General features: G+C 33.2%; 1 protein-coding gene across 1 annotated transcript in view; it reads left to right on the forward strand.

Moving 5' to 3' along the window:
* LOC150103381 (lipase member H-like) overlaps positions 1 to 16383 on the forward strand; it is a 136645-nt gene that overhangs the window by 18299 nt on the left and 101963 nt on the right. The window contains exons 2-3 of the mRNA XM_090398458.1: positions 11038 to 11167; positions 11424 to 11543. Coding sequence (XP_090254584.1) covers positions 11038 to 11167; positions 11424 to 11543 — 250 coding nt within the window. The remainder of the gene's footprint in view (positions 1 to 11037; positions 11168 to 11423; positions 11544 to 16383) is intronic.

Below are 16383 nucleotides of genomic sequence, written 5' to 3' on the forward strand. Positions count from 1 at the left end.
AGAATTGAAATACATAGACGAAACGAAGATAATAAAGATAAAGTATAACAGAGGATATTAATCAAAGAAATATTGGCGTTCTGCGGTATAAAATGAGCAAATCCATTTCTTGTACAGCACAAATTAGAAACAAAGCTATTAACACTCCTCAAAGAATGGAATTTATCTGAAATGTCAGTGCAAAATGAACACGAATTCCGTGGTAGAAAAATATCACAAAATATTCCAAAAAAAGAAAAGAAAAAGACACAAAGAACATTAAATGTAACATTACACAGGTAACTTCAAATGGACCAAAATATAAACGAAGATATGTCATTAAAACAAAAAAAATAAATCTTTCCGTGGAGGAGAGCTGCCGAGCCAGTTAAACGTCATTTGGATGTATCAATACGTCATATGGTTTCGATTACGTGTCAGTTATGACGCTTATTGGCATAATAAGCGTCATAAAATAGGATAAGAATTACTCTCCCACAGCACACACTATCACAATCATTATACACATAAACATAGAACAGATATAAATCACATCTGCATAACATAAAACTGCAACAACTCTACATAAAAGCATCTAATTTGCATGTAAGTAGGATTACCTTCTCAATAACCTTTGACTTCTTTTATTGTCTGTCATTCTTATTAGTCTCTTGTTATTTTCGGAGCTAACCACAAGGTACGTTTTATTTTTTTTTATTGTCAGTTGCATTACCAAGTTGAAGTTTACAAATATAACAAAATTATTTTACTTTACGTTCTTCAATAATTATGACTCATTTCCTAATGTACAGTTTGAAGGTAATTACTATTTTTGCTCTCCTACATTCATCCTCCTAAACTGCTTGGATATTACATTTGCATGTGATTAGTAAGCATGAATGAGTTCAATAAATTCCAGGGTTTTCACTTGGAGGATTTGGTCACATGGTAACTACTGATTTCCTGTTCAACCTAAACTCATAAGCCAGTAAAAGGGAAAACCATTGTATCATTTTATTAAGAACAGAAATAATACTTTTCGGTGTTTTAAATACCCATTAACTACATTGTTATTTTTATTTGTTCGTAATCCTAACATCGTTTTATATTCGTGTGATATTCTTAAATCAAAAATATGAATAAAAACAATTCTTTTTGAATTTTTGAGTTTAGTGAAGTGAATAGACCTCTGGATGACTTTATATGTACATGTAAAACATAACGTGTTTCGTGAGTGTTTCTGTAGGCGTTGCATTGAGTGAACGCGTGTCGCTTCAATATAAATATTACAACACAATCCTTTTCATTTAATTTCATAAATGCTATTAATGATCTATTTTAAGCGAATCTTTCGAGACAAAGCTTATCCTAACAATTTCAATAGATGCATAGATTAAAAATTCAAACTGAAAGTTAAATTATAGAATTTCGGTTTCTCTCTCTCAGACGCCATTCCTTTCTGTTTCATCTGTTATATATTATCGTGTCTATCGCCATTTCTACTTACCTTATATTGTTATAAGATATTATTATGCTTCTTATTAAAACAGTATAACATAGGAAGAAGTTTTTACAGAAAAAACTCATTTCCATCGATACTGATTTATAAACAGAAATCATTTGTACTTTTGTTAAAGTTAAGCTTATTCAGCGTTACTGCTACTTTGCTTCGCAATCCTATGCAATAATATGAAAAGCGTGTGATCACGTGAGGTTTCGACGCATATTCTCATTTCACACCAGTCGCTTTCAGTGATAAATAAAACATTTACTTCAAAAGATTTGCTCGTTGATAGAAGTGATTCGCTGTAGCTTACACTGTATCTTGCTTGATTTACCTTTCAAAGAAGGAAGTTACTTCCAGTATTTTCAGTCTATTTATTCATTTCTTTCTCCTACGTTTACAGATTGCAGGTTACAAGTAATTACAAGAGATTACAAGTAATTTTGTGTAGTTTTTGGATAGAATTATGAATCATTAATATAAACAAAATAGTTCTTATTGCTTTCTTTTCTGCTTCAAATTTCAAAAGTTCAATGGATCTAGTAATAGTTTTTCAGTTCGTTGTAAAACCTGCGCCATTTTTCATTATATAATTTAATATTTTTAATAAATATGCTATTTTGTGAACATCGATATTCCGAGGATACTTGTCTCTGTATAGCAAATCGGCTGTATGGCGAAGTAGTCTTTACCGGGCGTGTGCTTTATTTATGAAAAACGAATGGATCTGTTTCGTTCAAATATATTTATTAATTGTATATTTATTACAAGCACATTTCGGAAGTCTCTTAACCCAAGTGATTAACATAACCACTCTACAACGAGGGCATGATTTTGGAATCACGCTGTGCACTTGGGTGTTTGTGAATCTTACATTTGGAGATGAATTTTGTTACTCGATGTGTGGACCAGTACACTGATATTTACAGGATTGAAGTAGCTTGAGACAGTTCCATTCTTGTTCTTTATAGCAGTGGTTCGATATTATGAAAAATTAAATAAATAAACGTACAACGTAACCGTTAGACAGGCAGACTTAACTGTGCCGTGGAAGAAATATTCGCTCTATTGGAAAATTTTAAACCTAGAAAACAAAATTTTATGAACGATAAAATAACTAGAAGTATTTTTTTCTTATGTGTATTCCAAAAGCAAAAGAGTAATTTAAACACTGTAGTTAAATTCTAATTATTAGTTTAATAGGAATTAGAATTATTATTTTGAGTGGCATATTGAAAATTCCTTTGGAGAAACTACATTGCTCTTTTAACACGTTAAAAATAAAATAAATTCACCGCTGCCTTTATTTTAATGGGCGGAGCTAGTTTAATCCCGGTGTTCCCGGTAATTACTTCTTTTTGAAAACGAATCTGTTGGAAGTGGAAGTTTGTGTGTGCATCCTGCATTCATCAAGAATAGTTTGTGTGAATTCATCAAAAATAGTTGAATCAATGAATCAAGACTATAAGCGAAGAGATTATTAGAGACAAATCCCGCAATCTCGTAGTCTTAAATTATTAGAAGCGCATATTACGTCTCAAATAGTGTACGTTTTGAGGTCGAAGTTTTCATTAACAAGAAGAAAACGAGTTTGCTTGTTGAGATTCGTTCAGGTATCAGGTATTAGAAGATCTAAATGCTATTAAAGAAGAAATGAAAGGAGATAACACCGCGATAAGAAGAGAATTGGAAGAATTGTTTAAAGCTGAAATAAAAGATTTGAAGTCATCACTGATGTATAGCTTTGTGCTTTCAGGACTTAAAGAACAAAGCCGAATGCAATGAAAAACTCATCAAGGATTTGTGCCTAAAAACGCAGAACTTACAAACAAAAATAAAATACTGAACGATCAAATGAACGAATTGAAATGGAAAGTTAATAAAATTCAGCAGTGCTCCAGGTTGATCAATAACGAAACAAACGATTTCCCGGAAGCTCGTAATGAAAATATGCATACGTATAACAGGTGAAAGTTATAACTAATGAAACATTGGTGAATCTACTTGGAGTTAAATGGGAAGACATCACGCACGCACATAAAATACCCACCAGCAGCAAAAACAGATGTCAAGCCAGATGTTATCCAATCAGTAAGCAAGAATATTAAAAGTAAATGAATGGCGGAGGCAATAAAATTCAACAAGATTTCAAATCAACATTTCATGAACAGTTAAAACTTGTAACCATCTATATAAACGACCACTTGGCCAAACATAATAAGCAATTTCTTTATGAAGCAAAACAAATGCGAGAAAGGGTTTCATTCAAGTATACATGGGTAAGAACCGATAAACTGTTCATGAAAAAGCACGAGAATACAAACGTGATACGGATAAAAACACCTGACGACCTCATCGAACAAAATCAAAGAAGGCAGTAAATCTTAATGTTACATATGAATAACTGGAAAACAATGAAAACCTAAATGGACTTAAAAGAACACATGAATAACTTACATCTTGGCTACTGTCAAATGTAAATACTATATAATATAACCTCTGTAAAACATGTTTTTGATACTACATCACATTCATCCAAGAACACCAACTTATATCATATGTATTACGTGTTTAGGAAATTTAATAATTTAATATTACTTTTCACAGAAAGCGAATCATATATAGATGTACGTCTTAAGTTATATATGGATAACTAGAAATTGTTCGTTATTCTCTCGTTAATTACGACATGTATTATGGCTGTAGTGATTCTTATCGTTCAGGCAGATTACTTCTGTAAGCTAGGGAAAATACTATTAATTTCCATAACCTGGAATGTAGTGATTATTTGACACATGATGAATACACTTATATTCGCTATATACCGTGCACACGATTGCCTAGTTGACATATTTCTATCAGTTCTAAATAATGTCCAAAGACCTTAAGATACGATAATATCATACTATTAAGGGATATAAATTTGGATTTATATAAGAATAATAGCAAAATTGAAGATTATAAAAATATATCCAAATACACATGGATTTCTTGCATGCATTGATCACAATACGACAGAGGAGAACAACTCAGTAAGTTGTATTGATCATATATTCATAAGAAACAAAATGAGGTATCCTCCGCAATCTATTTTAGCAATTACCAAATCCTCATTCTAAACTGTCGAATCTATCTTTACCTAATAGTGTTGCCATCATCTGTGCTGACAGTCATGAAAAATTCGAAACTGGCACCAAATTTAATAAATTTGAGAATTGCATGAAAATTATCAACTGCCATAATTAGCAAATTAGTTAAGCATTTTTAAATACAGCATTCGTAAGACTCCTATACTATTCGTCGGTACATTCGTCACTGCAACATGATATTACCTGTTGTGGTGAAGATTTCCGCAACAACCTTTTTCCATTGATACAAATAAAAACAGACTAAATAGAGCTACAGCCATTACCGACTTCGCACATCTAACCAACGCCATTCATAATAGTTTGCCATTACAGAACTTCCATCTCTGTGGTTGTCTATTATATGTAAGAAAGAAAGTTATAAGGTTTAATCATAAAGCCTTTGAATACCTAGCAACAAGCAGCTACAATAAACTTCCAAATGAAATCAAATCATTAACCTCAAAATACAATACCAATACAATATACAATACAATATCTGTTTTATCAGAATATGCTTTCATTAAAAGATTGAGACTACCTCATGGGACTAAATAATGTTGACGTTTATTTTACGAAATGAGTATAACTTGCATATCATATCCAATTATTATTCTAATATATTAACAAGAATATATACCATGTTCTGTGAGCCTTCATAGATAGAGTAACCTTATTTTACAGTGCCTGTATGGAGTTAATTTAATTTTCTAATAGCCAGCATGGTAATGGCCCTTGGTTATACACATAAAAATTTAAAAACTAACTAACTTATTTTATACATTTTTATAATCCATGAAAATTATCTGATGATGTATTTTACTCTATTTGTAAATAAACGGAAAATATTTTAATTTGTCTATAACAAAATATTGAGTCAAAAATAAATGAAAAATGAACACAGAAAATATGATAATACTTGAATTGTATATTGTTAATCATTGTGTATACGTGATGAGAATAATAAACCTTCTTTGTTTGTTTGTATTGTAAATAAAAAACAAATTCGCTGCAGAATGCCTACAGAAACGTCTCTAGTGGGAGACTTGAATGAAATCTATAAGTCTTGGTGTGCTTTTAACTATACTATCAAAGAAGAATAAAATAATAATTAAAATGCGTGTACATGGTAATCACTTTTAAATTGTAAAACATTAATGTTACGTTTAAGATTGAGATTTAATTCACAAGTGAATCCTAGCATATCGAGATCCATTCATTACAATAAAAATTATTCTAATTCTCAAATACGCCAGCCTTCCAAATACCCTTCAATAATAATCAATTCTTACACTGAGACAACCTTTATTGTGTATTCCCATCAGTCTTATATAAAACAGATGAATTTTGCTGTTTCAATATAATGTGTTATAATAAACTGAAAATGAGAATACTTCCAATGACAAAGCAAAGCATATGACACATCTAATTTGACACTTATTCTGTTTTATCTTAAAACGACACGAATATCTTCATCGTCCTCTGATCAGGCAGACAGGTATGTCTGACGCGTATGTCCTCTCCACCACACGATATGAAATATCGTGTGGTGGAGAGGACATAAGCATCATTAAAATCACCTACTACTGGGATGGATTCTTCAAAAATATAACATAACAGGCAGTTTTGAGTCTGCTGGAAGGAAATGTTTGTGTGAATTCTACATCTATGAATAATAGGTGAACTATGGCTATCATGGACAGCCGGAGTGCGGTGCGAATACTAAAGCCGCCTCCCGCAATATTATAGCCCTAAATTATAAGCGGATTATAAGCATCCAGAGAGAGAGAGAGAGAGAGAGAGAGAGAGATTTAATATAAACTAAGTCAGATAAATGGATTGTAACTCTTCCTTTTGGCATTTATTTATTTATATTGATTTTACCTATGCTGATTTCTTCTTCTTATTATTATTATTTTAGTTCAAAATACTTCTGATTCACGATATGGTCCTTTGCAAATTATTTTCATCCCTATAGAAATCAAAATGTCTGGTTGGCCAGTGCGCTGCTTACGCCGCTCGTTGACTGTGCCGCTAGGGCATTCATTTGCACTACCACCGTACTGATCTGCTGGCGAAGGCGATCTCGGAATGTCGTATTAACGACTGTAGTTCGGCAACGTGATAGGATCTCAACCTTTTTTCATTCTTTTCTGCATTCAAAACTATCGTAAAAGTTTTGCTGACGATTTCTGGTTAACGTAAAACCATTTCGCTAACAATGCATTATGTACCAATGTAAGCATGCCAGGAATAAACCTTTCTTTTAAAAAAAATTGTTTCTCTTCGCACCAACGACTGGAATTTCGCATGCATACATTATAAGCTGCCAGCGGTACACCTTGCGATTTGTAGAACTCTTATTTGCATGCATCCACAAATGAGGCATGTGATACAACACCATCTATTGCTGAAAATTCGAACTACATTTTTTCTCTGCCAAAAAAAATCTCTCTCCTTTCGATTCACTTGTATGCAAACCGCACTCTAATATAAATTTTTCCGATGTTTATGAATTATTGAAATATTTACAAATTTATGGGAATCCTTTATTAGGCCACTAATACAATCACTTATAAGAAAAAAAGCTGATGACAATAAACATAGTCGCAGCAATGTTGAATAGATTACCATCATAATAAAAATAAAAATAAAAATAAAAACTGAAGAAACACCAGCAATACAGAAACAGAACAGGAAGAAACACCGCCGGCGCCATCGACATCAATATTTGTAACAAGCAAGACAGAAGAATATACAAAATACAATAAGGTTGTAAAAATATTCGCAAATTAAAAAGAATAAAGATGTTTTTCAAATCCTTAATATCCCAAAAAGGTATTACCGGATTTTGCAGAGAGCATCAAATGTAAAGCTCGATTGGGGAGGGGGGGGGGGGTAATATTTCACTGCAGCGGAAAATATAGGAATATCATGTAATTATCGAAGTCGGTGAAAACTGGTACATGATTCGAAGAAAAAATCAAATGAAAGATCGAACTCTTTATAGCATTTACAACATTATGAGAAATACTACCGCATTCCAAATAGCAAATAATAATGAACCGAGATGGACAGAAACAACAATATGTTGTTCTGCATTCTGAAGGTAAACCTCTATTGATTAGATGTATACAAATTCAAAGAAATTAGGTGTATGAATTTCAAACGTTTACATAGACGAAACGAAGGTAATAGAGAGAAAGTATAACAGAGTATATTAATCATAGGAAAATCGGCGTTCTGTGGTATAAAATGAGCAAACCCATTTCTTATACAGCACAAAATAGAAGCAAATTTATTAAAAACTCCTCAAAGAATAAATTTTCTCTGAAACGTCAGTGCAAAATAAACACGAATTCCGTGGTTGAAAAATAACACAAAATATTCCAAAAAAGAAACGAAGAAGACACGAACATTAAACGTAACATTACATAAGTAACCTCAAATGGACCAAAACAAAGTGAAGAGATGTCATTAAAATAAGGCAAAAATAAATCTTTCTGTGGAGGAGAACGGCTGGACCAATTAAACGTCATTTGGATGTATCCATTACGTCATCAGGTTTCGATTATATCTCATTTAGCGCTTATTGGAATAACAAGCCTCATAAAATAGGATAAGCAATACTCTACCAAAGCACGCACTATCACAATCATTATACACATAAACATACAACAGACATAAATCACATCTTCATAACAAAACTGCACCAACTCTACACAAAAACTTCTTGTTTGTCTGTAAGTAGGAGTACCATTCTTATTCGTCTCTTGTTATTTTCGCAGCTAATTACATGATCCTTTTTATTTTTTTTTATTGTCAGTTGCATTGCAAAGTTGAAGTTTATAAATATCACAATTTACTTAAATATCACAATTGTAAAGAAGGACCTAAAATTTCGGGGACATGTTACTAAAATAGTGAAGACAACACGTTGGATAATGGGAATAATGCGGAGGACATTGACTTGTAGAAGTAAGGATGTTATGGTTCCTTTGTATAAGGCTTTGATCAGGCCACATACGGATTACTGAGCACAGATCTGGTCACCTCGTTTTCAAAAAGATGAAATTTCGTTGGAAAAGGTTCAGAGGCAAATTGACTAAGGTGGTGTCTGGTCTCTGGAATGTAGGGTATGAAGTCAGATTGACAAAATGCAATTTTCAGAAATTGGTGGATACAAGGAAGAGGGGGGGGTATGATTGAGACATGTAAGCTGTTAGGTGGTTATTACCAGATTAACGTCGGGGCGGGGGATGGCACAGAATGGGTGAGGATAGCAGGAGAACAAGAGGGCATTCCTGGAAGCTCTATAAGGAGGGTGTAAGCAAGGAAGTGAGGAACAGGTTTTTAGCATGGAGAGTGGTGAGTGATTGGAATGCTTTTCCAGAGAGTGTGGTGTGTGCAGAGACAGTGAATATATTTAAGACCACTGTTATACACACAGTATGATAAACTGTGTGTATAACAGTGGACCTCTCACGATGAGTCTTTGAGTCAATGGTGGTTTTTATAATAATAATAATAATAAATGATAAGTTATTAATTTATTTACTACTTACTAATAAAATGATTCTAATTTATTTATTATATATTTAGTTATCAAAAGACGCTGTCCTGGACCTGATGGATTGCAACGTGTATGTCGTTTATTATGGTGCAGCAATCCCAGGACTGTTATATACCCAAGCTTTTGAAAATCTCAAAACTATTGTTTTGGGATAAATGCGTGGTAAGTAGAATCGCATTGGAATACGTATAACTATGAAATTCAGTTGAATATTTCATGGTACTCGTAGAATGAATATTGGTATTACGCGTACGTATCAATAGAGTTATCCCTTCTATATCTGTTTTTTGTAATTTCCAGAAAACATTTTCCCACTTATGATTGGTCAACGCTAATAAACTAAAAACCCGTTTGTTTACATATGAGCATGAAATATGGATTTGACAATATATTTTTATTATGGTGATTATTTTTATATACACAGTGTGGCTGTCCGTTAAGTAAGGATACAACGATCATTATATTAAAACAAGGAACTATGTGTCGAATTGTCAATCACGCGAATTCCGAATAATCCTTTTCCAACTCCACACAACGTTTACATCTGTCGTACAGGTATTCGAAGGCACGGTGGGAATCCTAAATGGGAACCGCTTCGGGGTCTGGGTCACACCGCATTGGTTTCCCTAAATGTCGTTGAAGCGCTTCACTTTCAAGGTACACTTCATCTTTGGGAAGAGGAAAAATTTACTGGAGCGAAATCTGGCGAAAGTGAGGACGATCGATCACTCAGATGGACTTCGAAGCCAGAAACTTCTTCAGAGGTAGCACACAGGGTGGAGCAATGTAATGGCTTCAGGAACAAAGCACAGATTCATGGTGGATAATTCCATTAATGTATTAAACAAACAATAACCATTGTGTTGAGATGTGAGTTTTGCAACCTGACTTTCTTCTGCCGGGGAGACGTTCCACGCCATTCCATGCTCTAGCGTTTCGTTTCGGGATCAAACTGAAAACAGCAACTTTCGTCACCGGTGATAATTCTTTACAACAGGTCATTATCTTGATCAACAACATGGATGAAATTTTTTCAACATGCAATCCGGTGCTCTCTCTTTGTTCGTGTGTCAACGTGTGGGGCAAAAACCTTGAACAAATCTCCGTCTTGCTCAAATCTCTTTCTAAGATTAATCTGGCCAATTCCTTAACGGCACCAATCTGTACAGTGAATAGTCCAGTGGTTATTCGCCTATCATGGACAACAATTTCCCTGACTTTCATCACAGTTTCATTTGTCTGCACTGAAACTGAACAGCCTACAACGTGGTTCATCCTCCATTGATTCCCTCCCCACCTCTTTAAATATGAGAAAATCAAGTGAACACCTGTGCGCGGCGCAGGTAGTCATTGCGATAAATCTTTTAGGTCTTGGTATACTTCTGTAGCAATTTTTCCCAATTATCAGTAAAACTTTATCACAGCTCTCTCTCTGCTCCATGACACATTATCTTATACGCTCCACTCAAACACTTTTAGTTCAATGAAAGCTGTGTAACCAGACTTGAATTTTGCACTTGCGATTACAACATACTCTAGCGATCAAAATTATAAATACGTTTGTTTCTATTATTCAAAGGGCTGCCCCGTACAAAATCATTCTCTACTTAACGGGCACACTGTGTATGTCAAATAAATTCCAAATATATTAAATATTAAACATATTATGCTTAATATATTAAAATATATTTAGTAGTTGTTTCATTAAAAGCCTCATTGATTGGTTCAAACTATATAAATACATCTTGAATTTTTCATAAATGGACAACTCCAAATTATTGCGAAAAGAAAGCATTTATACAACATTAATTGTCTTCTAATATACGGAAATTATACGCTTTCCTCTTCTTTTATAGGAGTCTGGTTTCATGAAGGCACAAAACTTGCATTGTATAGGAGGAAGCTTTGGATGTGAGATTTGTGGATTTTCTGCAAAGGCCTTTTACGAACTGAAACCACGTCCTCCGAAAATAGGACGTATATCAGGTGAGAGAAGATACGAATCTCTCTCTCTCTCTCTCTTCATCGGTTATATAGCTTAGAAATTAAATAATTTATTCTCAAAGAAAAAATTCAAAAGCAACTAATTTTCGCAAAAACTGTAGCCAATCACATTAGTTGTTCTGAATATATATATATATATATATATATATATATATATATACACAGCATATATATTATATATATATATATAAAAGTAATACATTATAGTCTTATATTTATGCTGTATATATTTTCGCAGGTGTTGACTGCGCTGGACCTTGTTTCTTTTTGAGATCATCGGAATTCCGTATAGATCGGTCGGATGCTGAATTTGTTGATATCTTTCACACAACCATGGTCTGTGAATTTCCTCCGATTGGTAAGTTGCTGTAATTTTATTTTTAAAATATCATATAATATGTACACCTTACTCCTGTATATATTTTTGATTCATTTTAATACCCATTCCTTATATCTTCTTTCTACGATAAGACCATTACTTTTTTTACTATTTTTATTTCTCTCACATAGTAATTATTTGCCTTAGTGACAAATGCTAGCAATTTTGGGGTTCATTAAAGATCTTTTTATGTTTCTTTTAAAGAGGTACGAAGCGTGACATATTGCATAGTGCAAAAACAAACTGCAAGAATTAGAAAAATATGCTAATATAGTGTTCTGATTTAAAACATTTGTACTAATATTAATGAAAAGAGACTAGAATAATATGGTAGAATTTTGTATAACATTCGAAGAATAAATACCTTTCCGAGAAGGAAATCATTTTAAAATAAAAGCTTTCATATGTTAGTGGGTATAGATATAGCTCTCTATTCGGAAATACTTTGGTTCGATTCTCTTCTACGATGTGAGCAACCGTTATCAATTATTTTTACTGAAGATGGGTGATTAAGTCTCATGCGAAGTTGAAGGGTTACTCCCTTCCAGGATTTTCTGCCGTCATGATGGGCAATATGCCTGCCAACACACACACACACATATCTACACACTAAGAAAACTTGGGTAAATGATGGGGAAGACTGTAATGGTTCCCAGATGGGAGGTAATAACCTAGGACTTAAACCTTTTCCTGGATTTAATTACCAATACCTATATTTTAGATCCTTCCATACCCTGACAAAAACACAACAACAGTGAAATATTTACAAACAACTCATCCGGAGAATAAAAATCTAGTGCCGAATCGTGCAGTATTCACTATGTACTATTCGCTATGTACTGTGCATGCACAGTAAAATGACTGCTGGTAAATTTTTTGGTTCACATTCACAGTACAAGATGCAGTAATTATCGCATTAAGTTTCTCTATATCCGCTAATTTCTTTCAGGTGTAAATAACCATAGATTCTCAAGTGGTGAAATGATATCTTACTCACAGCTGACTAATATACCCAATTCTCTAAGATTATGTTTTTTTCTTTTGGTGTACATGGTGAATAAGAAAACTAATGACACACCACTCTTCAAGGTTTTTTTTTCTTTTGGTGTACATGCTGAATAATCATGATAAGACAAAACGTAGGGTGAAGAAAATAAACATCTAAACTTACTTACTAGAGATAATAATCTCGTCTTTTTTAACTGTACAACTCTTTGTCGTTTTATAACAATATTAGATGCCTTCTTGTTCCTTCTCTTCATCTTAAACTCGATCCACTTCCGTCTTAACAATAGGTTTCCGAATTCCTTTCTCTATAAAAAGGAACTTAAATTTTTATTCTAAACTCCACGACAACGAAAGAAAGAAAAGCAATAGTTATTACTACGATAGGTGCTGTTTCCTGAATATCTGCGCATGTGGGCACATGCTTCATAAGCTGCATAACTCTTTCTCTCTCTCTCTCTCTCCCCCTAAATCTCATTCTCCCGCTCTTAGGCAATGTGCAAAATACATAATTTTTTGTTACAATATAGTGAAAGCATAAAAGAAAATCAAAAACAGTTTATGAACATGGTAAGAAATTACAATAACGATCAGTTAAGAAAAAAACAAAATTATATAGCCAAAACACGGCTATATTATTCAAACCTCTGTTGATGGAGATTGTCGTATCATGAGAATAACAGTTTGGTTTTCTTCACAGATATACTGCCGCTTAACATTCTATGTGGGTTGGGCATTCCACAACCAGTTGGACACGTAAATTTCTATGTTAACTGCTGAACATCTCAGCCTGGATGTACCATTGGTAAGCTATAGTTTCTTGTTTGAAAAGTATACATGGTTTAATATAAAAATACACTGTGCTTCAAAAGCAGGTTTTTCCTAGACTTCCAACATACACACAAGAGAATTTTGTAATTATTTACACACGTATTTCTAAAGAAAATATAAACTTTTTCATAGGTTTTATGTTTAGATATGTAAATAAGAAGACAATTATGTCCAATAAAAAGTATTGATTTATGATTTCAATTTTTCTGACTGATTTTTTACAGTTTTCAAACAAGGCAGTTTGTTCATCGCAGAAGAGGCGTGTGTTTGCAAGACATAGCTAATTCGGGTCCCTATAATTATTCGTTGATGTGAAGTTTAATATTGAAAGATATTCCTGGTGACATTGTAATGAGTACCGATGATAGTTGAATGATTTTTATTGACAATAACCGAATCACAGAAGACCATTCCCAAATTGGCTTCTTGCAGTCAGAAAGTAGGCTGAACTGTTCGAAAATTGAGTTTTTTAAAGTAGTTTAAAAAAGAGAGTTAGAAAAGTTCTAAGATGATCCAAACACAACTGACACTAACTGTTATAGCTATCGATACATCATTCCTTCGTTGATAGCTAATTGATAGCTAATTAGCGAATTAATTAATTCATAGCTAATTCGGATCCTACAATGTAAGCTGATCCAAACACAACTGACACTTATTGTTATAGCTATTGATATATCGTTCCTTCCTGTAATTAGTTGCATACCAGCGACAGTTGACGGGACACAAGCCAATTTCAATGCACATTATCATAATGCACTAAATTACAAAAATAAATCGTGCATTGCATGCAAGCAAGCATGTTAACAAATTCTACCTATCTAGGAAAGGTAGAGAATGAGGACCTTGATATGTCAAGAAAACAGCAGAAGAATTATAGAGAAGCTAGCTTTGACAGATTACATGAAAGTAATTTGCCCATCAAGGCATGGAAAGCAACCTTCATGATATTAGCAATATGGTAGGCTATGGTATGCGTTGAATACGATATTTGAGATTTTTTTTTCATTTGAGAATGTTGAAGATTTATCCATTCCAAATACCATTCAAAGCGTCACTCAAATGTCGGGAATATTGAAAGAGAATATGATCACTACTACTACTAATAACAATAATATTTGTTTTGAATAAAAAAAATTTATAAACATTTTATTAAAATTTGGATACAAATTACATCAAAACCAGGTGGGTGGTGTGAAAATTTCTCAGCTTCTACCATAGACGGAGACTATCGGCACGATTTTTTTTTCTAAGTTGGTACATATATCGTAGGCATCCATGTAAAATTGCAAGTAATTCTATCAAGTAGTTTGTTTATTACAGCTGTATGAAACAAAAGTGTTGTCATAAGCCCTTGAAATGGATAAAATTGAGTATCATGCGGTACTAGCAGTAGTGTAGCCACTATTCACCAGATCAAGATCAAGATAAGTTAAGGATTTGTGACGTCATTGGCTGGTAAGTTCAGTGACGTCATTGTATGTGTGATTCTGTGCGTGACGCCATGAGTGTGGAATGTTTGGAATTTCCCTAGGGTACATGTGTCATTGACGTCACGTCGTGTGTTTTGGTTTGCGTAAGGAATTGTCGGTGATGGTTAGAGATAAGCTAGAGTATGGAATGTTTGGAATTTCGCAGGATGACGTCATTGCCGTCACGTTGTGTATTTTTGTTTGTGTATGGCATTCTGGGTAATGGTTTGCATATGGAATTGTGGATGATGATTAGAGATATGCTAGAGTATGGGATGAAAATTTTCCAGGGTGAAACATCCGTTATTGACGTCAAGTCATGTCTTTGGTTGGAGTGATGTTTAGAGTATGGAATTCTGGGGGATATTTGTTCAAGTGTTGGGTTCTTTGGTTCGATTGTGGAAGTGTTGGAAAATATTTGTCTAGTGACAGCACGAATTTTCCAATATGTGTGTGGTATTTCGTTTCTGTTATTGACGATGGGAATGTTTAGTTTAGAGTCAAGAGATGGTGTCAGCCATTAGATATTTTCTGAATAATTAATTACAGACAATTATTGGTGTCCCAATCCTAGTGTCCCCCTCAAAAATACCTTTTGTTTCTTTCATGTTCGTATTTCTAAAATAATTAAACTACTGGAATCTGAACTTTACTACTTTTTTTCTCTTTCACATTTTTCTTGTCAATAGGTTGTATTTAGACATTTTCTAAAATAATTAACTACTGGAATCTCCTTTACTGCCTCTATGCCATGTTTAAAATCTTAAAAATTTCATTACTTTTCTAATTAAATGATAGCTTTATTAAAAATTTCTAAACAGAATGAATATTCTTATATATGTAGAATGAGCCAACAAAACTTTAGATTATACATTTAAGTTTACAAATACAGATTTATTTGACTGAAATATTATTTACAAGTTTATTCACAATGGAAGTTAGAACATATAATTACCTACAAATAAATATTTCAGTAGACATTTTCTAATAATTAACAACAGGCTATACTTGGTGTCACCATCATGGTGTCCCCCATTAAACATACTTTTCTTATGTGAGTATAATCATTGCACATAAACTCCCTTTTGATGTTTATGTGCGGTCGTTCTCTGATGATAATGCCAGCATTCTAATTGAGATTATCAGTTCTGGTTTTCGAGTATATGAACGAAATGTTTAGAGATAACTCAATGTCAATAGGTAGCGTCTCAATGTCAAACAATTGAGATTATCAGTTCTGGTTTTCGAGTATATGAACGAAATGTTGAGGGATAACTGAATGTCAATAGGTAGCAATAGACTATTTTCTGTAATAATTAATTACAGGATATCAGTTTTACTAACTTTTTTCAAGTTACCGACATTAATTTCACAGTATTGATATTTTTTTCACATTTACGTTTTCTTGTATTATTATTATTATTATTATTATTATTGATTACGAACGGTTGCATGGTCGTATCGCTCGTCCCGTTTCTATAGTTTTAATGTGGTTCTAACTCCTGTTTTTA

The sequence above is a fragment of the Typopeltis vanoorti genome, chromosome 9, assembly GCF_054136105.1.
Source record: "Typopeltis vanoorti isolate ZY-2024b chromosome 9, IOZ_Tvanoo_1.0, whole genome shotgun sequence".
NCBI classification, from domain to species: domain Eukaryota; kingdom Metazoa; phylum Arthropoda; class Arachnida; order Uropygi; family Thelyphonidae; genus Typopeltis; species Typopeltis vanoorti.